Below are 27,935 nucleotides of genomic sequence, written 5' to 3' on the forward strand. Positions count from 1 at the left end.
TTTCTCGTAGGCGAATTACATATAAGTTTCTTTATCTTGCTTGCAATAACCTCAAAACTTTTGGCGATAAGCCTGTGGTACTAACTCGTATGCTTTGAGAATAGCTGTTTTAACCTTATTATAATCTGGATAATCTTCTAAAGAGATAGTAGCATAGGTTTTTATGCTTTAACAGTTATAACACTGTGTAATAATAATGACCATTTTTCAGTGTGCCATTCTATAGTTTGGACAACCTTTTCAAAGTGTTGGAAGTATTTATCAACTTCACTTTCATTAAGTGGTGTTACCTTAATATATCGATTGAGTTCAAAGTTGTAATTTCGCATTGGTCAATTAGAGTTAAGTTTAATTTCCATTTATATCAGCATAATGTCTTTGTCAGCTTCGATACAGTCTTGTTTGGTTTCAACACTTTTACTTTTTGTTTCCGCTTTGATATGGGTTTGCTGTTTTTCTTTTTCGTCTTCTACACGGGCTTGCTCTTTCCGGGCTTTGATGAGGGCTTGTTTAAGGTCGATTGGCAAACGATCATGTAACCCGATGAGTGGAGGTCTCGCAAAGTGCCATATCTTCACGTAGAATCGTCAGCCTTCTCATGGTCAAAGAATACTGACACAGGATGTTCTTGTTTCAGAAAGGCTTTTCTGATCAGCGTTTCAAGTCGAATCAGGTAGTCCACGGAGGAGTATTGTCGTCGGAACTCACACTAGGTGGGCGAAAGTTGTTTGATTCGAGAAACCAAATAAGACGAGCATTAATCATTATCTCTAAGATCTTACAAAGACAGCTCGTCAAAGCAATTGTATGGTAGTTTGAAAGCTAAGAAGAGGGGAGGAGAATAACCCGGTGCCAAGCATCACGAAAAACATTCACCTTCCAGATTCAGTCAAAACACAACCAGAAGAATTGCAAGAGAGACAGAGGAGAGATGGCGCAACGTCTCGTAGTGAATATAATTAAGTCCAACTGATGTAGTGCCAGAATGATTTAGAGCTAGCTTGAGATCAACCTATGTAGAGGGGCAATTATAGTCATAGAGATTATCAGCTCAGAAGGAAAGAGTCGATGACTCTGCCCGAGTTTTGATGGTTAAAAAGGTGGAGGATGAAGAAGAAGTGATACACGTATGAAAAAACGTTCACTGAGAGGTCATCACTAACTTCCTAGCCATCAGAGAGCATGACCAAAAGGGGGACAGACGTACACTACTCACTACCTTTGTACCATATGATTTTAGAACGGATAGTAGAAGAGATGCTGGTTGTGTACTTAATCTAAGATTCCTTCTTCCTTTGACGCCATACCTGCTGAACTAGGCCCACTGTGCACAGGCCCACTGAAAAGCAATGAAGTTTGAAAGATTGGATACCTACGAAAGGTATCCCAAGCCTATTTCTGAGCTTTCCATATCATGTGGTAGGCAAGATTCCACTATGGACGAGGATACCATAAAAACATGTGTTTTAGGAATACATTGAGCAGTGACGTGGACAATAAAGTCAGTCACTGCTGCAACACAGTCATCTATTGATGACTTACAGACGACGGTAGAATCTGAGAGAGCAGTGAAAGAGGGCTAGTTGAGTTGGTGCAGCTTCTATCAAGGCATCGACCACAACTAGTCTTTCTCAAAATGATCACTGTCCTGTGGCTCACTGTCAACTCTCCAAAAAGGGGAGCAGATAGCGAGATTAGCAGTAGTAAAAGACTGACTAGATGCATGAAAATAAGTATAAGAACCAGTATTGAAAAGAGAAAGGCTGTGATTCAAGAGCATACTCTTTATGAAATGACTCCTCCCATTACTATCAGCACTACACCCGTGGGATTAATGGCAGTAAAATATCCCAGAATTAAAAAAGGATACGGCAACTGTTCAATGACAGCATCAATGTCTGATTGATCACAAGTATTTCCAGGAGACAGGGAGAGAGAACAAACAGTGATGGTATGGCCCAAGGAAATATGGATTGGTAAGGCCTCTAAGCGTGTATCAAGTGGCAAAGACAGGGCTGGCGCATGTTGATCGACCAGCAGTGCCACCCTTCACGTATTCATTCATTCTCTACAAAGAAACCTGCCAGAAAGTGATTGCATCGACAGATTTCAGAAAACTTTCCTGTAAGGAGCGACAACAGGATGATAAGATTGAATCAAATCTTTCATGCCATTTTTGTTCAAACAGGAACATCTACAGTTCCACTGTATCAACGTGGTCATTTTTATTTAGGTGTAGAACTTAATGGAGAACCGTTAGGTTTACAAACACGTCGTTTTTCTTTATTAGAAGAAGGTCTTTCGACTTTTATGGATTCTGCCCCAGATTGAGTGAGTAGATATCTGTCAGTAGATGTAAAATCCAGTGACTGAGGTCAAGAACGAATAATCGTTCAATATCTTGGGACCAAATAATATGTGCCTGAGCATATGTGAGAAGCTGATGTCGAAGGAAGTGGACCCGACCAGTCTCTGTAAAGATTGGTGGGAACAGAGATTGGAGTAGATGTTGACTCGACTACTCTTTTTACCAGGTAGGACAAAATACTCTTCACATGGTTGTACAACGACTCTGTTGGAGTCACAGAAAAATATGTCTGCACTCCCACTGTAGCAATAGAATGGAGTGAAGCAACATTTGTCTGAGGTGGAGTGAGGGACAGTAACTAACTAGCCTTGGGATACAAAATATTGTTTGCAGTTTGTAAGCGTTGCACCTCTTTCTCTTCCACCTATTTAGGACAAGATCGAAAGTACGAGGGGTGTGAACCACTACAGTTAACATAGTGTGATTTCAGTTCACACTCGTAGGCGTGATGGTCCATACCACCACAAAGAGTACACAGTAAAGGTTTTTCCTACACATAAAGTAAATATTATATTCTATGAAATTTTGACGAGTTTTTTTTTTAAATAAAGACGATAAATAAATTTCCGCTTATTTCTAAATATATTTTTCCTTATGATTGATTTATTTTGTACATGGCATGTTTAAATATCAGTTGTAATGCAGAATTTACCCGCTAGGTGTCGCAAGTAGACTACGAAGACAAGAAGTGTCATCATGTTTAAGTGATTTACATATAACAATAAAATAAAATATTTTCATTTTTGTGGAAAAACTTATATAGTAGGAACCATGGGATGTGATGGAGGGACAATTCCCAGACGAGATGAATTGGTCCGTATGAAACAAAAGCCCGAACAGGTACCAACTCTTATAGTTAATGTTACAACAACTCTCGGGAGATCGCTTGAACTAGTTGAATATTTGTTTCGAAACAACCATTTGGTTCATTTGAGTTATCTGTGTTAATCTCTCTCTCTCTTTTTGTTTTGATTTTCTACTAATATATTTCAACTACATACATAAGTCTCTTTAATTTTATTCATCTGATCCAGCATCTTAAACTGTGTTAAATTTGTTCAGTACAAAGTTAGGCTTAGCAAGATGTGCAAATTACAAATCACGCCTAGACCTATATTTCATGGTATTGTATAATATGACACCATCCAGATCATCTAATAACAAACACAGTTCTGAAATCTATGCTTTTTTTTGTATATCGTGTTAATTAAAGTGAAACTGAACACCTACATGAATGGTTAAGTCATTGTCAGTTTTTGTTACTGTGGCAATGCCATCTCATTGTATGAAAGATTTATCGAACAAGTTTATTCGTAGATTTTAAAATATGACAAGTTTTTTAAGTGTTTTTTTTTCTTGAGCTTTCTAGACATTGTGTTTTATCAGTGAAAAAGTGATATAATTTTCAGATGGATCTGCAGGAATATTGAATGCTGGTATAAGAGCCCATAAGAAATGACAGGAAACCAAAGTGGGTCAAATTTCAATTACCTAGTATGCATATACAGTTGTGCTGCTCATAAAAAGATATAAGAAAAATTAAGATGTTTCTAACTTTGAGAAACCAAAGCCTCTTATAAGTAATATCTTCTTCACTAAAAGTATTTTCGTTGATCAGTTATTTTCTAATTGCATATACTGCATTATTGCAATAGTTGGCTTTGAATCACTTTTATTACAAATTCTTCATCATGTTTCAAACAACTAGCAAATTAATTTAACTCATTCCTTAATAAATCCTCGGTATAATAAATTTCTCTTTGACAAGCTTTTATATTGCAGAAAAAGTGATGAAAGTTAGGAGTGATATATGCTCGCGTTAGTAATTTAATTCAACTAAAATTGGCAATGAAAAGAGGAAGTATTATAGAAGAAAAAATGTAATTTGACTTGTGTAATTTGCAAAATTTGGAGAAATCAAGCACGACTAACTAACTGGCTTTTATGATTATAGTAAGTGAAGAGAGGTTATGTATTTGTACACATCTTTGGTTAGACCTCTTTTTTAGAGTATTGTGTTTTGTTTTGGGCTGCATAATTTAAAACTCTATAGAGATGTTGGAAAGGCTTGAAAAGAGGGATAGTAGAATTATTTCTGGAATGGAGGGGCTACAAGAACAGGTTAAGTTTCTTAAAAGAGCTTTGTGTTTAAAGAATAGAGGCCCAAAGTTACCCATCTTTGGGGCATTCATCATGAGAGGGTGAAAATGCTCAAGTTTAAAAAAGGACGTGTTCCAGTTCATACACTTCTAGCTTTCTCACAGGGTGATTGTTTTATGGAGTGAATTGTCATTGACATTTTTGGAGGTTAGCTTTGAAGAAAGTTTAGAAGTAGAATCAATATTGCCTGAAAAATAAACAGTTTTGAAAGAACAAATAGTCCCTAGTTGCCCATATGTTGTGCATATGTTTGGTACATTTAACTGCTGGAAATGAATAACAGTTTCTTTCTAGTTTGTTTGCCACTACTAGGTTTAGATTCTGCATTAGATTTCACACTAGCAACACGTATAAGTAATATAATGTAATATCCACTGTTAACTATAACAGTAGCAGGCACCATATGATCTTTAATGTGTTAGCTCCTACATGATCCACAGGTTAGTTGTAAACTGTTTTCTTTTTAAAGGGCTACTTATTGGCTGGGAGACAATGGTTACATATACACTCTTCCTGAAACAAATAATTGTAAAATGATTAGTGAAACCCTGTAAAGTATTGGCAAAATAGGCTTAGGAGTCAATGTGTTAAATAAGTGTATTTAATTATTAAATGAAAAAGGGAACTAGTAATAATAAGCCTATAAAAATGTGTTAACTTATCCATACATGGTATTTAGGTACATTCTAAATAAGGGTTTAAATTTTTGTTCTATTCCAAAAACTATTCTGTTGTGCATTAACTGTTTGAGGAATGTTCCATGATATGAAAGCATAAGAATTTGGTATGTTGTTGCATATGTGATGCATTAAGATTCTGGAGAAAGCAGAGTTCCATTTCAGAATGGATTTCTGTCAATTAAAAAAAACGAAAAAAAAACTGGTGATATTGAAAATCCAACTTCTTAATGAAAGTATCCCAAAATACTGGATGAACAGCTATTACAAATATATGCTTACTTTGCAACATTTCAGAAATGCTGTAGACCAGCATGTACATATTAATAATGTAGTTTATTGATAGTGTTCAGAAGTGAAATATGCATTACATTGTGATGGGCATGTTTTGTTTAAGATGCGAGATTTGTGTTTTATTTACAATCTAGATCTATATTTGTTTTGTTTTGTCTGCAATGGGCCTAAACTTGTGAGTGACTTAGCCTGTAACAACTTAATTTGTTAAACTAAACAGACTAAGGTTAAAATGAATAATAATATCATCATAAGCATGATAAGGTTAGGTACTAAGGAGGCTTGCTTGACTGCATTATTAGTAAGCCTACAAGGTCATAATGCCAATAAGGCCTAACCTAAAAGTTCTATACTAGATCTAATAGTATTATAATATAAAGCTACATCATAATTCCATTATTTTAGTAGGAAAACAAATACAAATAAAGTTAATATATTACATTCAGATGAAGTAGTTTCTTGTAGTTTTGAATGGTACTGAAAGTAATAAGAAGGTGCTAGAACTTTTAGAAGATTTTGATGTTGATGGAGCTCTCATTAAAGTGTAATTTTATGGGAAAATATTAGAAACTGGCTTATTGCTCAGATATTTTAATGGTAATTATCATTTAACTAAAAAATAATAATGTTCCTTGCATATTCTTGGAGAACAAATTCCTTTATTTTATTATGGATAAATTATGCAGTCATCAAGGAAGTGTTGTGTTCTTATAAGTAAAACTAACAGAATTTTGAGGAGAATTTATAGACATGTTGGAAGTCTCCATAAGTTTTGTGAGGTTTAATGAAAATTGTACTTTGTCTAATATGATAACCGTTTTGGATCCTTTACTGGTCGTTTGATTCTTATCAAGAAATAAATACTTTTAAATTCATATCCTGTTATTGTTTGGCATGATATTGGCCATGCATTCAGTTGTTGTTTATATACACAGAAGTTATGTAAATTCATGATTAATGAAAACTTATCTTAGGACATAGTTGCATCCCTTATATGTAATTGTAAAAAAAATACAAAAATGTCTATAAAAACCAAAACACAAAATGTAAAATTTTGTGTGTATCTCCATGGATCCAACAAACCTTCATGCTAGATTTGGTGAAGATCCATCACCTAGGGTCAAAGCAGTGTTAAAAATGCAAAACTACCTATAAAAAATCATAAATGTAAAACTGATATTTTAATTTATATAGATTATTGATATTACGTGCCTAGTAATATGACATTTTTGAAATATGTTGTTGTATACAGCCATCAAATATTTGTGAGAAACTAAGCTAGTGTTTTAACGTTTAAATTGTAAAATTGGAGATCAATCACTAGCAAATTAAGACTAACAGGAAGTTTTATTACATTTGATCATGATTTAAATTATTTCATGAAATCATGATTTAGTGACATTCTTTGTATATGCCTCAGTTTAACTTATAGCACAATTAAGTCAATACAAATTAATTTTTTTGTCCATTTTTGTAAACAAAAATTAAAGATATATGATGTCAACTCTCTGAGATATTTTATGGACTGTTTGTGAAGAGTTGTTTAGAGCTTTCATGCATTTTTTAAATCTGAAGGACTGATGTCAGTTACAATTCAAAGAAGGAAGTCATCTCTATATAAAATCGTTAGTTAGACATTACTTAAAATACTGTACAAATGTTTGGTCTTCTGATCAAAAAAAGAACATGTTTATTTGCATTGATATTTATATTAACTATTTCACGAAAGGTAAAAGATTGTTAATTACAGAGGAAATTGGTGTTCCTGGGACACACATCTGTATTTTCTGCTATCTGATAATGAAGTTTTACTAAAAAAAAAAAAGGTATTTTGTTATTAAAGATTATGGCTTAAATGCCAAAAGCTAGCAAACTATTAGCAGCCATTAGGCTTTAACTGTTATGGTATTCCTGAACCAATTAAAAGGATTGTAGAAAAAATATGCAGTTTATTTGATTTCTATTTTATTATCTCTAGTGAGCAAGCACTTCTGCACTATTTCTAAACATACTGCTGGTAATATTATATTGCAGAAGCATAATGGTCTGAATCTAGCTGGCTGGTTGTTTTAGCAAGCAATCAATCAAGTAGAAGTTGTGGCCTCACTATCTTATTCTCTGTTTCCTATATCTATATACTTAACCTTGTATGTCGTGCAGCTCAAATGGGGGATTCCAAATCTGATATGACATCAGAAAATGAAATTCTAAATTTTGCTAATAACAATTGTATTTACCTTCTGTACATGTTTAATGTGTGTGTGTTGCATATCTTCATGTTGAAATATGTGCTTGCATTTTTTATTTGTAGTGTCTAAGTTTTCTGTTATTAATTCTGAGTCCTGATTAGAAAATGTTCAAGGAGGACTACTAGGATCATTCTTAGTAAGGTCATCTTAAAGAGACCATTGAGATCTCTTTTTCTTAAGACAAGAATGACAAGATAACTATATTGAAGTTTACAAGATTACCCAGGAAGTAATAGGATGAAGAACTCAGATCTTTGTGCTGTATTCTAAATAGGAAGAAGCATGAGTTTAAGATATCAAAAAGATAGAATAGGCTGAAGTTAAGGATTTTGTTTTTCTGACAAGTTGATTAACATACCAAATGAATTATCATTGATACCAGTGAACAGATTCTTACAGGAGTTTAAGAGGGATATTTATAATTTCTCAAAAATAAGTGGTGGGCATGCAGGGATAACTTTGAAGGTTTAAACATTCTTGTTGTTTTTGTTATGTTTACTTTTTTATAATTAGTTTTAAGATTTAATTCCAGATACTTGCAAAAAAATTTTAGTTATGACTTGTGGTTTGTTGATGAGTTACAGGTGGCTCTTTAATACTCCAAAATCTAACAAATTTGATTTTGTAATAGGTTAATTTTAGTCTAAGAGATTTAGTTTTGTTAGTGGTAAAAAGTAAGATACAAATTGTTTTTCTCATTTATAACAAAATCAATTGATATGGCCCTATATATTTGACAGAAAGACAAAGATGCTGAAAATGTAGCTAAATGGAAGCATTGTGCTATCACCCAAGAAGAACTTCGAGCTCCTATTGTATCATGTGAACTTGGAAGGTGAGTCTTAACATATTAAAAACTGAAGTTTCATGTGTTTTAACTTTTAACTTGCTATTGTGTTGTATGAACTTGTGAGATGCATTTGAAAGCAGTAATAGCAAGATAGTTTTGTGTAGCTTTTAAAACTGTTCATCTGTCTTGAACATTCTTTCAAACGATGTGGAAATATTTTCATTTTATCTACGTCATTATATGCTCTTACATGCATCATTATCATATAATTTACAGTAATTAAAATGTGGTGTGAATTGGTAAGAAATTTGTTTATTAGAAAGAAACATTAACAAAAGTCACTATTTTTTCAGATTGTATAATAAAGAGTCTGTTTTGGAGTTTCTTCTGAATCGAGATGAAGCTTTGCACTTGGCTAGCCACATAAGAAATCTCAAGGTTAGTATGTTTACTGTGTGATATATATATATATATATATATATATATATAAAAAAAAAAAAAAGATTGTTTGACAAATTCACACTTGTGAAAAATTTGTCATAGTAACACACAAAATAGTGTATACTTGTGTGACATCATTCAGCTTTTCTGTATATTTTGAAATATCTGAATTATGAATGGACATGTGTTGTACTGCTGTAAAAATAAGACTGTAATAAGTGTTCCTTTATTTTATCATTATGCATCATAAATATTTATGTATTACTATGAAATTAAGTATTTCAAAAAAAGGATCACTATAGAATAAAAAGTGTCTATATAGTAGACACAAAAAACTTGACCTCTATTGCTTAATTATCAAGGTGCTAGGATGACATCAAACTTTTGCAAGTGATCAAGGAAAACTAATTCAAATAAACAATCAAAACTGTTCAGTTTGAGTCAGGCCAAAGATTAATCAAAAGTATGGTTTTTATTATAGCTGAAGCTTAAGCTAGCTTTTATTTGATACAACTGGGTAAGGTCAAAAGTAAACCATTGTTCTCTTTGTAAGTTATTTGGTTTTGGTGTTTAGACAAATCTACTTATGTAAATTTTAAAAATTGTGTAATGAGTTTTGTTTTTCCACATTAAACTTGAGGTATTCTTTTAATGTTGCTTATTTTTGAAGCAGGTGATTTTGCTAACCCTTTTTTTTTTAATTAACTTAATTCTACCTCATTATAGTTACCTTTATTTCATACATTCACCTTTTTGTACATTTCTGGAGCATGAATTCCTGAATCAATGTTATCACTTTGACAAGTGCTTTATCTCAGGCGTCAGGTGTGGATGACCCAATGGGAGATTTCAGTGTTCATTTGCAGGGAGATTGAACATAATCTGGGTCAATCTCTGTCTCCAGGCATTGCCCCACTTTCTCCTGCACATGTTGAACCTGTTCAAACTGAGGCCTTTGACTGTCTATTTCCACCTTTTCATGAGAATTCAGTTTAGTCTTTTTAAGATTTTATTTCTGAGGTATGTGATGTTTTATCCCTTACACCTATTTCTCATGACTCATTGCCTTCCTTATTGCAGGAACATTCTTCCCAACTCTGTGGTTTTTAATCCCCTTCCCTAACATTTGTGTCCATGCTGAACAATTTATCTGACAGCTAAATGACAGCATTAGTATATGTTGTACCTCCATAGACTTCAAATCAGTCTGCCTTCACTTATCATTGTGAACACTGTTCTTCTCTTGATCAGCAACTGGTACCCTTTCATCAATGATGTTTTTGTCAGAGGGATTTGAGATTCCATTTCTTGCCACACCTTCTTGTATCTGTTTACTTCCCTCCATATCAGGATCTTGTCTGTCAGCACCTGTAGGAGACATTTCAGGATGTCCTCATTCATCAGGCTATCAAACCTGTTCCTCATTAATCACCAAGTTTTTACTCCTGACTATTTATTGTTCCCAAGAAAACTGGGGACTAGAGGCTTGTAATTGATTTGTCCTGCCTCAGTTGCTTTGTTCACTTTATATGTTTCATCATGGAGTCCTACCTTACCCTCCAGTGAGTATTTTCTTTAGTTTTATGGATGACCAAGATGGATTTCATCAATGCTTATCTGCACATTCCTCTCATAACATGGCTTCATTCACATATTTGGTTTGGTTAGGTACCAGTTTTACACCCTACCCTTTGGACTTGTTTTTGTACCTTTGTTTTCTTTTAAATGGTCAGGGCTTTTTCTCTTCATCCCCCATCCCCTGTCTGTTCTCTTGGTTTTCCATGAATCGCTACTCTCCAAGGGCTTGCAAATATGCATTTCTTACAGTGGACTCTGCACAGTTAATGGAACCTTTCTTGGGATCCCTTGGCTGCTCCTATTACACTTCCTTCTTCCCTGGTGATGATCTGCTTTGGTTGTTGAACAAGATTTGCATATTGGCAAACTTCCTGATTACTCCTCCTCCTCCAGATTTACATTTGTTTATTGGTGCAGCTGGGGAACATGAGTTGATTACCAGGAAGTTTCAGGAGTTCAGTCTGTTGACAAGTGGTCCTCACATATTAATGCCCTTGAATTTCTAGCCATCCATTGTACATTAGATCACTTACTACATCCAACCTGACATTGTCTCATGATGATTCACTCCATCAATTTGATGGTGATGGCATATATCAATAACCAGTGTGTGTTTTTTACATTGGATCTTCTCTGTGATGCCTGCATGCACCACATTTGTTTAATTGCACATCAGGTTCCACGTACTTTTAATCTCGTGGCAGATTATCTTTCCCACCCCAACATGATCTATCTGATGGAGTGGTTCCTTGATCCTCATTTTTTGGTTGGGATTTTCTCACATTGATGAGGTTGTCACTGCCCTAAATCACAAATTATTTCTTTTGGTCACTAGTGCCTGATTCTCAATGCTTTCAGCCAAGATTGGTCCTAAATGTTTATCCTCCTTCCCAATTGCTTCAGAAAAAGACAAAACCATTTCACTACTGAGTAGGGCAGTGATGTGCTGCTTGTGTAGATGATGTGGTATCTTCCAGTATGCATCATACAATTACTATGGTGTGAAACTTTAAATTGTAGTTCACCCCTTTGGTTGGGAATCTTCATCCTACAACCTGTGCAGATGTTAGCACCCCATGGCTGAGTTTTGAATTGAGAGTGAACCATTAACATGAGCTCTCATGTACATTTAAGGTTGTCTTTCTCCCTCGATTGTGTTCCCACTGTGTTATGGGTCACAGTAGGGGTAAGGGGAATTATATGATTCTATCCTTTTGTTATCCACCTCGGTGTGGATTCCTGTACGTGGTGAGGGGACCTCCCAAGGAAGGTTCTGTTCTGTTTGGTTACCTTCTCAGGATCTGGCAGGAGAATGTTTTTCCTGATGCCTGGCACCAGGCTATTATTTTACATTTCTCTAAGCCAGGGAAAAATCCCAAGATTCCTTCAAACTACCGTCCAATTGCTTTGACGAGCTGTCTCTGCAAGACCGTGGAAAATATGGTCAATGCTCGTCTTGTTTGGTTCCTCGAATAAAACAACCTCCTCACACCCACCCAGTTTGGGTTCCGACGACAGCACTCCACCACAGATCACCTAATTCGACTTGAAACATCAATCAGAGAAGCTTTTCTCAAATGCCAACATCTTGTATCAATATTCTTTGACATTGAGAATGCTTATGACACAACAAGGAGGTATGGCGTTTTGCGAGACCTCCATACATATGGGTTACGTGGCCATTTACCCATGTTTATTAAAAATTTTTTACTGGACAGGAGATTCCAAGTTCGTGTGGGTGTGACACTTTCCTGTTCTTTTGTACGGGAACTTTGGGTCCCTCAGGGCTGTGTTTTGAGTGTCGCACTTTTCAGTATAAAGATAAATGCCATCACTGAACAACTCCCTCTCATTGTTGCAAATGGGCTGTATGTCGACGACTTTCACATCTTGTGTCGGTCGTCGAACATGAGATATATTGAGCGGCAACTACAAACTGCCCTCAATCATGTACTGAAGTGGACTATGGCAAATGGCTTTAATTTTTCTCTCTAAAATTGTTTGCATGCACTTTTGCCACCAACGGGGTATTCACCCTGATCCTGAACTTCATATCAGTGAAGTTTTGCTGCCAGGGGTCCTGGAGACCAAGTTCTTGGGGTTTATCTTTGACCGTAAGCTGACCTTTATACCACACTTAAACCAGCTACGGGTCAAATGCACAAGAGCACTGAACATCCTCCGTGTCCTCTCTACTGCCAGTTGGGGAGCAGATCGCTGTTCTATGTTAAAGGTATATTGTGCTCTTATTTGAATTATACATTCAACTAAGGATCAGTGGTCTATGGCTCTGCCAGACCCTTGGCCTTAAAGATGCTGGACCCCATTCATCACCAAGGACTTCGACTCTATTCTTTCCCTGCACTGGTCCCTCCTCCTAATTGATGTAGGATTCTTGCTAATCGTGTAAGGTAAGAGAAGTGTTGCGTCAAAAGTTATAATTTTCCTGTACTGTAAATGTATTTCTGATAGGTACATCCCAATTCTTACCCTTTTACTTTCTCTTCTTTTCAATGCTGTTTTGTTTTACCTTCATTTCCTTTCATGAATTTTGCTACATTTACTTTATTTTTACCTTTTTACCAGACATTTGGTGCAGATAGCTTAGCTACTTTGTGCCATAAAACACTAAATCAACCAATCCTATCCTTTCTCTTCACTCTTTTGGTGCCTCTGTCTGCTGCCAAACTCCAAAATGATAGTTTGGTAGAGGGAGTCATATGCATCATGTGAGTGTACAATGTTGCTGTTGGTGGGAAGGTGATGCATGATGATTTACATGAGTCACTTTGGAATCACTGGATTCTAGTAGGGTAGGGAAGTAGAAGGCTTGTGGCATGTGTGAACAAAAAGTTTGCTTATAGGGGGCAGCAATGAACAAGAATAGTGAATTTGTTAAAAAAGGGAAGTGTGGATATATATTTGCAGTATGGGAAAATTAATACTTTTATAAGGAAATGTTTTTAAAAAATTGTCATTCTCCCTCAATATGAAAATTGCGATATTTGCTTTCTAGGTTTTTCCTTCATTTATATTTTTTTTCATCTCCTCTCCAAGGAGTTCAGATTTTAATGACAGTTATTAATTATAATATAGGTATTACTCAGGCAAAGCATCATTTTTGTAGTTTTCGATCTTGATTGGTCACAAAGCCATAAACTAGAAACTTCGACCCTCCCCATCTCCTCTTGCCATACTCACTTGTCACATCCTCTCTTACACAAATTGTCAGTAGTTCTCCCTGATCTTTAATACTACATCATTTAAAACTAATAGAAAGCCAGAGTTTTAATATATAATAAATGAAGTATTACGGTGTGTTCTATACAAAGAATTCTGTTTTGCTTCCAATTCAAACTTTTTTCTCATGGAAAACACATCAAGGAGCTTAGCTGAATTTTTAACAGCTCTTATTGTACAGGAAGGATGCTAAAAAAATTGATTTATATTAAAATTGTCTGCTTTTTACGTAGTATTAAACATTATCAGATGTTATATTGAATTTAAAAAGATTTATTAGAGTAATACTATTAGGATAACAAATTATTTCCTAATCTTTCTGTGGTGGTTACAAGGTCTGTCAAATTGGCTGACCCTATATAAGGTCATAGCATAGAAAATAACCAATGAAATAAAATTTTACTTTGTGGTGGAAAAAAAATTTGATATTTATTTAGGAGGTTTTTAGGGCTTAAAAGTAAATGAAACATGAAAATTTTCAGATGAAGAAAAGTATTTTAATATTGACATGAGAAACACTTTCACTAGGAGCAGTCAACACCCTGACATAATTATGGACAAAGTTTTAGTGAAAACATTTAATTAAAAATTTTTATTTTTTTTTTATTTTTAGAAGACTATTAATATTTACTGAAAGCTTACCAAATTTTATAAAGACCTATTGAAAGTCATAGTATCTATAACTTTGCAGTAATGTAAAATAAAAGGTCCCTTAAATGATCTTGGCAAATTTTTTCTTTATTAAATTTATGTTGTTGTTTTTGGAATTTCGCACAAAGCTACTCGAGGGCTATGTGTGCTAGCCGTCCCTAATTTAGCAGTGTAAGACTAGAGGGAAGGCAGCTAGTCATCACCACCAACTGCCAACCCTTGGGCTACTCTTTTACCAATGAATAGTGGGATTGACCGTCACATTATAATGCCCCCACGGCTGGGAGGGCGAGCATGTTTGGCACGACTCGGGCGCGAACCCGCGATCCTCAGATTACGAAGCGCACGCCTTAACGTGCTAGGCCATGCCAGGCCCTTAAATTTATGTACATTATTATATAAATTTTGAAAATCATGAGATTTGAGTTAACATTTTTGCCTCATATAATTTTAATGAAACCTTAAGTGTTAGACAGTGTAAGCATTTTAAAAGTAATGTTTACCAAAACATGAATTAAAACTCTTTAACAGAACGAAATTTTGTTGAATCTATTGATTTTCTGTCTGAGATTTTTTACATTCCTATTTTTATTCAGCCTAGTAGCTACCATATCAAAGTGCAGACTGCACAAAGTCTTAATTCTTCTCAAAAACATATTTGAACTACTAATACATTTTGGAAGTGTAGCTATAAATTTTAGTTTAAAATGATAACTGGCTCATAAGGACTTTAAATTTTTTTTGTTTTTATTTCACTCTTCATATTTAAATATTTTGATGTATTGTGGGTCTCTGATGCATTAGATAATATATTTTAAGATTTGTCAAAATATTTAAAGTTTTTTTGAGGAAAGGTTGGATTAGTGCTCATTACTATGGTTACTCTATGACTTCTAAAGTTGATAAATGTTTTGTCTTTCCTCAGGACATCAGGGAACTGAACCTTACAGAGAACAGTGGCTACACTCAGAGAGGAGCTGAGAAAGGAGATCAGTACATTGATTTACAAGCTTCACGGTACATATGTCCTGTTGTTGGCCTTGAAATGAATGGAAAATACAGGTTAGATCAGGTTCTGTATATCTCTGTAATGGGAAATAAGCATAGTTTGTACTCCACATATGTTTGTACAATGGAAAATACAAGTTAGTTTGTACACTATACATGTTTGTGAGTACTGGTTTACTCTTTAAATTAATTTCTGGACATATTGCAAAGTGTTACTGAGTTGCATTCAAAATTTAGTTAAATTACTTTATTAGCTCAAACTTGATGTTTTTATGGGGATCTAATCATCTGAGACTACTAAAACCTTCCTCCTATGATCAGTTAGCACCCTGGAATATATCTTTAATCAACACAGCATTGCAGTCCATTGCACACTTATCATTGGCCACACACTTTACATCTAATATTTACTGTGATCCTTAACAAGAATGATTGGCAATTTTTCCAACTATGAACTTGAAAATTTGCGTCCTCACAAAAATATTTTTTGGTCCATTTTTGTTGTTGTTTACTTTTGTGATTGGCTATTAAACTTTCTTTAGTGGATAGGTTGTACCTTTATGCTGCTTTGTGCGTGTAGAATTTGTGTAGAATTTAATTGAGCATGAATGGCTGTGTGGTAGCACAGTACAGTGTATACAACTTAGTTATTTTTTTACCACACATTGTGCTGCGTGATGTTTACGCGTGCATACATGTATTAGTGAAAATTAATACATTTGGTGAAGTTAAGTGGACAAAATCACAAAGGACTGCTTTAAAAACAGTAAATCCAAATTCTGACTAATAATATTAATTTGTTATAACTTAAAAAACAAGTTGAAAGAAAAAATTAAACGAAAAAAGTTCCCAGGGTACAAACTGTGATGTAGGATTATAAAATATGTACCCTAGGTTTTGGAGGTGATAGTGGAAGTAGGACCCACATTGTGGTGGGGATACACCATCTATCAATCTTACCTCCATTCACCAGTCTCACATAAGAAATAAGAGTAGCAATAGATATAGAAATTAGGAGAGTGAGATGTGGGTGCTCAAGCCCACAATGCCCCACGTCTATATCACCCTTTGTGAACTGCAGATGTTTATGGGAAGGTGACTGCTCTCCAAAGTAAAGAAGAAAAATTAATTCAAATAAGAATAAGAAAATAAGGTACAACCATTTTGGGGGTAAGTTGAAAACTTACCTCTTGAAGATAGCATTCCAGCCTCCAATATAGTAGAAAGGTACTAATTTATAGCACGGAAGACAAATTATACTAATATGAAGTATTCCATCCAAACAAACTAGTATAGCTCTAAACCACCACTCATTTATTAAGCCAACTGTGATTATTATGCTCTAAACAAGCCTTTATACATGACAAGGTGTACATCCTCATAAAGTAGTGCTGAGTTGTTAAATGATCTTATTTATAACTAAAAATCATTAGTAGTTTTAAGTAAAATTTTTCTAATTTTTATATTTTTGTATTTAACACATTTTTACAGATTATTTATTACAGGATAGTTTAATAATTTTATTATAAGTTTCTCTAATAAATCTATTAACTATTAATTTTTATATCAGTTTTTCAACGTTACAGATAAAATATTTTAATTTAGAAATTTTACAATATCTGAATAATTCCAAAGTTGTAATGTTTATAACAGAAGTGTGTGGTACATTACTATTAAATGAGGGTAAACCATGAATTGGAAGGGTAAAATATTTTATTTTAAAAAATATTTACTTTGATATCCTTATTTATTGTAATTTCTAAATCTAAATAATGTACTTCTGTGTTAGATATTGAAGTATTTTCAATTTCTAATTCTGCTGTATAAATAGTGTTAATAACATTTATATATTTCAGGATTATTTATATTAATTAAATCATCTATATATCTGCAAGTTAGTGTAAAAATGTCTGGATTTGTGTAGTTTTCATTAAATATATTTTCATGATATTAAAGACCTAAATTTGCTATACAGGTAGAGTAGTTAGCTTCCATTGGAACTCCTATTACTTGTTTAAAAAGCTCTTTATTGAAAATTATATAATTACTGTAAACATGTGTGTGTGTGTGTGTGTGTGTAGTCATGTTATTTTCTGACATCTCTGTGGTTCATCTGTTGTTTATTTTGGTGTAACCTGGTTTATACTGAGTATATGTATGCCATTGTATTCAAAGATACAAGATAAAAATGCATTACTAATAATAATGGAGCACTTAGCACTGTAATTTATGTAATACGTGTATTTGTAAGTAGTTATAAATTGCCTCTCATGAGGTTTGTTTGAATTATTGTAGTGCTTTAGTAACTTATTGAGCAATAGTGATATTAACCCTTTTATTATGGGTTGGATGGATTCCACCCAGCTCTTAGCCACAAAAGTATTCTAGAAAGTAATTATATTTTTGACAATGTATGCACATGTTTATAAAATTTTGGAGGTTATTGGTGGAAAACTTTATAAGGTTTTCATTCACAATATATCAGGTTTTTGAATTAACTTCTGAGGTTTTATTTATAAGATGTTTTCTTTCAGAATGTTGCCTATCCAACATGCAGAGAAATTTTCATTTTAAGATTAAAAATGCTCTTATGTACATTTATAACATTCAAATAATTATCAATCTTTTTTTTTTAAACAAATAACTTTTAATATATTTAATATATTAGTTGTTATTTTAGGTATTGTTTCTCTGTATAAGTTAGATTGATTTGACAAACTTCATAACCACCATAAAAATATTAGAAAATAGTTTTTTGTTGTTTTTTTCCATTCCAGAATGACTGCAACTTATAACAGAAAAACCCACATGTTTAGTCTAAATAGCTTAAATCTTGTAACATTATACATCGTCGATATATATATTTTTAATTTATGGACACTTCAGTCATGCCTGATTAATGAGTTGCAGTGATGTGATGTACATGTGATGTTAATACATCAAAGAATATAAAACTGATCTGTACAAAAGTAACCAGTCTTGGTTGTGTTGTATTAGACCAGCATTTTGTAAAATAGTCACATTTCAGTTACAATACATTATATATGTATATACATTATTGCTACTTACAAACAAGTTCTTAAATTTATTTTTCTTAAAACCTAGAGTAAATAAACAAGTATAGAAAACTAATCTCTTCTAGTTATGAAGTCTGTACACAGTTGCTGTAAGTTGCTAAGCCTTATAAAATTTTGTGCAAGGAGGATGTAAAACAAAATAATTGTTTTAAGGTTTTATATATGCATTTGAAATAACAAAAACATCATAAAATATTATATAAGTATCACAGAATTCCATTATAATTTATCAAGTTTAGTAACTAAGCTGTATTTTGGGTCTAAAAAAATATGATTTTTCTATCTCACCTGACCATTTGGAATGTGGTTTGTAGTGTTAAGGAATATTGGTTACAACTGCTAATTAAGTTTTAAGGTGATTTCCAGTATCTATGCACATGGTATAATTGTTGGATCACTTTATACATATGAACTCATAGGTTACAGTTACTTATGTCAATGCACTCTTGCCAAGTAAAGTTAAAGTTGTATAGAGGGAGAAAACTGGTATCTGAATTTCTTGGGTAAAAATCATAGCCTCAAAGCTGAGTGTTTCCCAGTATCTAGTTCACCATTCTGTAGATCAGGAAAAAAAAAAGCTGCTGATTTGATATCCTTATAGAAATGGTTGAAGATATAACCATTTTGTAGATTCAAAGTTATAAATTAAATTCTGTAAATCACATCCTTATGTATTCCATATTTTATAGATTCTGTTACCTTCGAGAATGTGCTTGTGTGTTGTCTGAGAAAGCACTGAAAGAAGTCAAGTCATCGGTTTGTCTGAAGGTAAGTTAGTTTACATTCTTTGTTAGAAACAGCTGTCTGAGTTCTAATTCCAGTTTTGAACTAAAGAATGAAGTGACCTGAGTATGTTAAGCATGTTAAGTGTAAACATGAAAGCTTTAAATAAAGTTTTGTTTTCTTTTTAATTAATTCTGAACTTTAACTCCTGTGTTAAAAATAATACATTTCCTGGGAAGTATAATTTAATTAGATAACTGTTGATTAACTTTAGATGAAACAATTTAGAGATGTATTTTGTTAGTTCAAAGAGCTACATACTGTATGATTTGACATATAAGGTAACACCTTTTTATCACATTTTTGCCTGAGTCTTGACTGATACACCACATCGACTTATCCACTTCATAAGATAAATGAGTTTCTGTAGCTGTGAAAATCGTCATATGATGTGCTTCATAAAGCATGTTTAATTAACCAACCAACAACAAACCTGTGACCTCTTGACACTTTTCAATCTTCATCACAAGTATAAATTCTAAAACAAAAAACACTAACTCTACTTCACCTCACTACCACAGTTTTCAAGCTAGAGGTCTTGAAATTTGCAGAGAGAAATGGCAGGAATATTGCTGTACTTGACCTGTCATCATCTTTTACTCCACTTCAACTTAAATAATGAATGGATGTTGAAAAATGAGAAGTTTGGTCCAATTTGACTTGTATTTCACATTAACTTGCATTCCAAAAATGACAGTAATGGGCTATCTGTGCTCTGTCCACTGTGGGGAATTGAACCCCATATTCTTGTCATGTAAGGTCATAAATATACTCAGTGACCAACTGGGAACCAGTTTTATTATTTTAAAAATAAAGGCTTAACTTATCATGATCAATTTAAAGATATTTTGTCAGATTTTGCACACAGTGCTTTTTGGCCTTAATATCTTGTTACCTAACAAAAACTCAAGTTTATTTACCTTACTTTTATTTTATAGTCGTATAAAATATTTAAAAAAAAAATGTTACTCTTCCCCAGTAATCAGTTATATTGGGACTTGTGCATAGTCAGAGACAAAGATGCTAAAGTTTTAACTCATTTATTTACTTGAAGCAATCTGCTTTAAATAGAATTCCATTAACAGAAATATTGGTAGAATTTAGCTGGTTAGTTCACCCTTTGCAGTACATAGTTACCAATATAATCAAAAGTACTTTTTAAGTCAAAATTTACCAATAAACGTTTTTGTGATTTAAACTAATGCCTCGGTTGTTAAAGGAAAGTCACGTGTTTAAGTGTCTGATTTTTAAAATGAAAATGTAGTTGCTTGCTTTGTAACAAAATAATAATACAAGAAACTTGTTTGTAATAAAACTGATTTAATTTTTTTTCTAGTGTGGTAAGCCATTCGAGGAAGATGACATCATAATTATTAATGGGACAGATGAAGAAATAGAAATTCAAAGACTGAAGATGGAAGAACGGAGGGCAAGAAGCAAGTTGGAAAAGGCAAAGTTTATTTAAACTATCTTAAAAATCTTATTTTGTATAAGAAGCTTGTATACATACATGCGTGTGTGTGTGTGAAGATCTTTAAAGAAAGACATTGAAGCTTATTACTGGAGATTTTTGGCTATAATATTACAATAGCATGATAATCACTATTTATTCATCATGATGGGGAAAAAATCTAGGCTGTAATTATGTAGAAAGTAAAGGCTAAAATGAAAAACTAATGGCCTATTGTAAACTGGTATCGGGAGTTATTAAACGAGTTTTGTGGTTAAATTTCCAAACCACTGAGCTCAAAAGATGTCATTTTTACGTGACAGAAGTCATAAGGTTCTCACCTAATGTATTTCTTTCATGCAGTCTGTTGTATTCCATTTAAACATAGTAGTTGGCTTCAGAATGAAGGTTGTTTGCTGCTCGTTTTAACCAGTATTTTCTTTTTTTCCCACCCCAAGTTAAGTGATCATTTTAACTATCAGTATGTACAAGCTCCAGTTTCTAATGTTTTATTAAAAATATTTAACAATGAGTAAAAAATGTACATAGAAATGAGAATGTTAAGACTTGTTCAAGAAAACAAGTCTTCATACCTGAGAGCATACTTCAGTAAGATTACTTTTTTTTTTCACACTTAGTTGTTCATAAAGTTATTCATGTTGCTTTCAAATATGCATTTTATAACACAAAATATATATTGGACACAAATAGAATGTCTCAAACCTATTGGTAATTTTAAATGTCTTCTTATCTTATTCATAAATAAATTTAAAATATTGCCCCCCTTTTTTTTTTTCAGCAGTAACTTTAGTCAACAAATTTCTAGACTTCCTGCCAGTTTCTGGCTTTGGGTGAGAAAACAAAATAATTTATGTGGTTCAGGAACTACTTTTTCTCTTGATTATGAATATGTTACATTTTTAAATATAAAAGTAAACAGGAGGGGGTATTGTAAATATAGTAATATTTCATTAAACCAAGAAGACTGGACATTCAAATTTTGTATTCTGGCTTATCAGTGTCTACAGTTTAGTTTCTAATTAGTTACACTCTGAAACCTATAAAAGGATAGAAAGAAAAACTAAAATTAGGTATTCATAGTTGAGTGAATAACAATAATTTAAATATTAGCTGAAGTACCCATACCTTGGATGGAAATTATGTAAGTTTGTGATTAATGCTCTGAATACTTCTTACATTTTTCAAATTAAAACTTCCTATAAAATAAAGAAATAGAATTTCACATTTTATTTATTTTCTTGTCTATGAATTGAAATGGTCTGTTTCGAAAAATACTGATACTATGGTTGTAATATGTGCATTTAAATTTTTGCATTTAAACACTTTCATAGTAATAACTACCAATATTGATTTTCCTTGAAATATAAAAGCTTTATTTTAACATTGTTTTGTCTTAGATAAATTTGGCATATTTCAATTTGCATGCATGTGAAACTTGGTATGAAAATGTGACTTTGAATTAAAATTTGTAAATTTTCCAAGTTTAAATTTCTTAATTTCAAAAAGAAATATTTAAACATATTTAATTTTCATTTTTGTATGTTGTTTTATGTATTTAAGCTCCATTTTCTCTGTCAGGATTTTATAACACCAAAAAATAGGCTTCTGTACTTTCCAACTAATTAGAAACAAATTATGTGTAACTATAAGCAAAAATCCAAAATTTAAGCCTTTTACCTTTTTTGATTTACTGAGATGTCAATAAATTTGACAGATCCACCAAAGTAGCATTTTACCTTTTTTTTTTTTTTTTTAAGTTTTGAGACTTTGATATTTGAGGGAACGAAATAATAATTTAACCCAAATACCTACCTAGGAATAACATTTCACTGTGGCTTTATTGTGTTGATACTTGGATTATTGATCCAGTCATTCAAAGTGCAGTAGTAAAACCACAAAGTTATAAGAAAGTAGGTTTGAAAAGGGTAAAGTAAAGATTGAAGATGTTAAGATAAGTAATGTAAATCCTTGTGATCTGCAGTTGGTGCAGTGGTAAAAATAGTATTTATTTTCTTTCATATTTTTGTTTTTTATTCCACTGTGATGATTTTACTACAGTTAGTGTTAGGGTAAAGCATAAAAATTATACTGAAAAAAATTGATAATCACTTAAAATGTCCTAGACAATATGCAAATGAAATTCGATAAAAATAAAGGCTTCATAATCTCATAGGCTAATTTTTAGTGAAAGAACCTTATTACAATATCTGACCTTTTTGTACAACAAACTTGTAATGCTTATTGAAATATTTTCAAATTTTATGAAGACACAATTAATAGATTCAGAATTTTAGTAAACATTGTTATGTATAGCTTCACAGATACAGCACTGTGTAATTTGACTGAGCCTGTGAACAGAGGGTTTACTTAACTAAATGTCAAGACAGTTAAGTCAGATCTGGTGAAAATATATATAATTGTTTTAAAATGTTTGTCTTAAATCTAATTTTTTTCATAAAAGCCCTATGAAGTTGAAGCCTGGTTTCATCAACTACTCTCATTTTCTATCAAAAAATATCACCCAACTTCCACCCTTTTTTCGAAAGTACTAATAATACATTGCATTGTGATTATTAGATATGATGCTACAAACTATACTCCCACCTCTATAGTTATAGTAACACTACCTCTTCCCTTAACAAGAATTTAATATTTTAAGTAAATCTGGATAAATGTATCAAGCCCAGTTTTCAAAGTTCAGCCTTTTTAACCCATATATACTGAAAGTTTTGTTGTATATATTGCTAGTTTTATATCAAGATCTTGCATACTAGCATCTTCTAGAAAATATTTGAAGTTAAAAGTAACTGTATAAATGGTATAATTTATTCTGTTGTTGTGTGCATCTATAATGAAAATGTAATACACACACAAGTGTACAGTCACCTATCTAAATGCAAGAACAGGAATACTATGTAAGTATTCTCAACAGTCATGTGATACCTTATATGAAGAGTATAAAAACCTGTTGCACTTTCCAAGTGAATGATCAGCAGTACATTAAAATAATTATAGTTAACAAAATTCCAAAAAGGGAACAGTGGTTGCATGCCAGATGTTACAAATGTCTGGCACCAGATAGTATCAATTATGGATATTCATAGTGCAGCTGTGCAGGATGTAATTACAAGATAGAAGGGTTGGGATTATGCTCACAACTTTCCCTAATGATATGTTGATCTAAGAAACTGATACCAAGATCCTAAAGAAAATTCATCAGGGTACTTGTGCATTACCAATATTCCTGCACAACAGAACTTACTTGGGAATTTTTCTAGTTAACTGGAACTACTATCAGCATGAAGACAATGTGATAGGAATAGTATTAACTAAATTTCTGTGGTTCTGATGCAGTTTACAAACCTCTCGGATAATTAAGCAGGGTGTTTTGAACCTTAAACTTTGAAACTGGATGTGTAAAAAACATGTATAGATAAATTGTAGTTTACAGTATTCATATGCAGTGGGCTGGTGTGAGTGTGACAACAGTTGCATGGATTCTGTGACATTGATAGTGTTGGACTGGGTGTGAAGGGATCTGGTAGTTCTGTTTTGATATAGATGTATTTTTACTGGTGTGGACTTACTCCAACAGTTGTGAACAAGGATCATCTTACTACCAAGGAGTACTTGAATATCTTAGACAATATAACACTTCCAATAGTCTGTCAGTTTTATGGAAATAGGCCTTTTATTTTTCCAACAATGCATTGCTTCTTGCCACAATTCCCACATTGCTACAGACTGTTTTCAGATAATCACATGGATGTATCATCATGATTTTAATTCTTTCAAGCCACCATGAGGTGTTCTATATTAAAACATTGGTTTATTCCACAAGCAGTATTCTAGGAACCTGTTGCGAGTGTTGGCTAAAGGTTACAGGCAGTCATCCAAGTCAAGAGGCTCAACCTGATGCTGATCATGTATCTTGTAACCTCAAAATAATTGATGATATAAATGGCTGTACCGGTTACGTATCTTAGCTAGTGTTCCAGGTTCGTCATAAGAGAAATTGAGTTTGCGATATTTTGTTTAAATCAACATAACTTTGACATGTTTTTTTGTTTTCAGAAATCCAAAAAACATAAAATAAAGGATGGAAATATAACTGATACAACTGAAAAGAAACAAAAGATAGAGAATGGTGAATCAAGTGCATCAAAAGCTGACAAAAAAGGGAACCATAATGGTAAGATATAGTTAGTTTCTATAGAGGTTTTCTTTTTGCAAAATAGTAATTAAAAGGGATGAAAACAAAACTCCATAAATATATTTTTTGTTATTTCAATAAAACTTTGCAGTCAGTAGTTTAGTTGTCTCGTTACAACCTAATCATATTATAGCACTGATCTTTTAGTTCTTTGTTTTGCTAACATAGAATCATGTTCACGTTACATTGCATAACACTAACACCAGTGTTGTTGCATTGTGTTAAAAATGGACCATGTCAATCATCTATGAACTACATATAGTCTTGATGTTGATGTCCTTTGAAGAACCTTATCTGGTTAACTTGAACTCAAAATTTAATTATTTTGTATTGTATCACTCGCATATTTATTTAAACTACTGTCTACCCTTTTCTTTTGCTTAATTTTTCTTTTGACTTTTTACCATCTGTAACAATATAAAGTGAAACTCATTATAAAAAATTTAATATGACAAGTATATTGGCCTATTTAGATGACTGCATCTCAAACTTTTGGACATTATGGTCATGGATTTTTTTTTCTTTTGTAAAACTATGCATTTGGGCTAATAACTCATTAATGTAGGTAATCTGCAGATCAGACTCTTGTTGTAGTTGTGACTGCTCAGTGAGACTAGGTTTTACTATGTTATTAGTTTTATAATTATTCTAAAAAATATACTATATTTGTTTTCACTGTCTATTTCCCCTTCATGTTTTTATATTTTATATCCTTCCTGCAAAGGAATGAATCATTTAAATTTCATTCAAGACCAGTAAGAAGAAAATAGTTTTTTGTTTTTTAACAAAATCATGCTCACTCATATTCTTAAATCTTACCAGAAACTTTGACTCATAGTCAAGGCAAAGGTGCTACCACTTTATTTGGCAACAGTTTAACTAAACAAGTTCTTCCTTTTTTACGTAAAGAATCATTTTCAGGGTACTTCACTGTAGATTTTTAATTTTATTAGCCTTAAAAAGACAACATATGTTATGCTACAAGTGTTAGTCAAATACACATTAAGGTGATCAAACTAAACTTTCATTACTGAGCAGAAAATACATTCTTTAAGTTATGTTAATTAGCACTTTTTTTATATCTAAAATTTGGAACAGGTGAATGTTGTAATGTCATACAATTGCTGGAACAACCTGAATGGTACTAGATGTCAGATAGTCTTAGACCTAACAGTTTTGAAAAAGATTGGAATGAATCTGACTTTATGAATACAAGCAACTGAAAAATGTAGATGAAAACAAAGAAATTATAGTAAGCAATACTTTAGTGAAGAAAGTATGGTAGTAATACTTACTACCGTACCTGAAATGTACAGAGCTAAAACGTGTATCTGATTAAGTGTAGGTTACCCTAAATTATAATCATAAAGAGAAATTATTTTGCAGACTTAAACTCTATGGACACTACAATTTGAAACAGAAAATGATAAATTGTGGATGTGGTCTGTGTGTATCTGCAAGTATTATAGGCAGGATTGGGTTTACAAAGTTTTGTTTAATGTGTGCAATACCAAATATTCATATATAGAAACATATGGTTTTGCAGAAATACATCTTTCTCATCTGATAGTTTTTGAAATTTTATGAAAATTGTTTTGTAAAGATACTAAGCAACAATCTCATTTGTTAGGTAACATATCCCCTATTGGTTACACAACTCACTAGGTGTTACACACTGAAGTGATTTAAACTGACATAAAAACTTAACCATCCAATTAAAAGCATTTCTTTTGCATTTTTCTGTTAAGGTTTATTTATAAGCTATTTTAGTCTGAATATTTTAAGGATATTACACTGAGGTTAGCATAACAAATCTATAGTATTTTAACTTCAACATCCTGTTCCTTTTAAATGAAACTAATCTAATAGAGTTTTTATTGAATAATACTCAGGTGATATCAGGAACTGTAAGCTGGCTGGTTTAGGCACCAGTAAAAAATCCAATTCGTCATCAGCTGGGACTTCTACAAAGCTGACTGTACCTGACAAAGCACAGAGTAACTACAGCATTGCAAAAGACCCTCGTGCTAGTGAAGCATACAAGTCTCTCTTTACATCTCACAAAAATGCCCTGAACAAGCCCACAGCACACTGGGTTACTCATAACCCACTCTATTATTGAACATTTATATTCATTTTAACTTGTTTTTAATCTTACAAACTATAAAAAAAAATATATTATTTTGCTTTCTTGGTCAATGTCGAGAGATGCTGTTAATACTTTTGATACAAATTTCATAAGGAATGCACAGAATGCTGTTCATTGGAAAGGTACTTGTACTTATGTAAAGTAATAACTTTTGATGGAAAATCATAATTTCCTAAAATAAAAACAAAAGCTTTTAATAAAAGTTGCATTTTAGTATTTAGGAAAATTTTCACTGATTATGGACAACCATTAAATGATTATTAAAATATTTGTGTCCAATTATTCAAAAATTAACATTGTAGAATTACAGATCTCTTGATAATTAATATTGTTTAAATTAAAATAGTTGTGATGGAAATATACTGTGTATTAGATAGATTAAAATAAAAACATATTTTCAGTTTATTTTTATAGCGAATGTATTAAAGCTAGTTTCCACTATTTTATTGGCAACACTCAGTGTGAACTGTTGGACTAATCTTTACCATTGATTAGTGTGATTGAGTGTATTATTATAATGACTACACAACTAAAAGAGCAAACATGTTTGGCACCAGATTTTGTTCTCATGATTTAAAGTATCTGATTTGAGCAACTTAACTATTAGGTCATGCTAGGACCCCTGCTATGTGTATTTCACATTCTGTTATGTTCCTTTAATATGATATACTTAATAAATTATTCAAAAACTGATATTGTGTTGGGTGTTTTATAAAATTAATCATGTAAATGTTAAAGAAATAATTCGTTCATACTTTTCAAGCTGATTTATTAAAATTATAATCT

The 27,935-nt window shown here is 32.5% G+C and overlaps 1 protein-coding gene across 1 annotated transcript; it reads left to right on the top strand.

Annotated features, from left to right (window-relative positions):
- Positions 1–3,012: 3,012 nt before the first annotated feature.
- On the top strand, positions 3,013–27,844 carry LOC143235420 (replication termination factor 2). The gene is made up of 8 exons (XM_076473570.1): positions 3,013–3,208; positions 8,489–8,583; positions 8,892–8,976; positions 15,374–15,510; positions 19,223–19,301; positions 20,653–20,766; positions 24,862–24,979; positions 26,893–27,844. The coding sequence occupies exons 1-8, from the start codon at positions 3,140–3,142 to the stop codon at positions 27,120–27,122; spliced, it is 927 nt and encodes a 308-aa protein (XP_076329685.1). The 5' UTR covers positions 3,013–3,139; the 3' UTR covers positions 27,123–27,844.
- The last annotated feature ends 91 nt before the right edge of the window (positions 27,845–27,935 follow it).

Source organism: Tachypleus tridentatus, chromosome 12, assembly GCF_004210375.1.
Source record: "Tachypleus tridentatus isolate NWPU-2018 chromosome 12, ASM421037v1, whole genome shotgun sequence".
NCBI classification, from domain to species: Eukaryota; Metazoa; Arthropoda; class Merostomata; order Xiphosura; family Limulidae; genus Tachypleus; species Tachypleus tridentatus.

Excerpts from the sequence above, each read along its gene's own strand:
- LOC143235420 (XM_076473570.1), top strand. The coding sequence starts at position 3,140 with ATGGGATGTGATGGAGGGACAATTCCCAGACGAGATGAATTGGTCCGT. Across the intron at positions 20,767-24,861 it reads CAAGAAGCAAGTTGGAAAAG|AAATCCAAAAAACATAAAAT; the intron begins GCAAAGTTTATT and ends TTTTGTTTTCAG. Across the intron at positions 24,980-26,892 it reads CAAAAAAGGGAACCATAATG|GTGATATCAGGAACTGTAAG; the intron begins GTAAGATATAGT and ends AATAATACTCAG.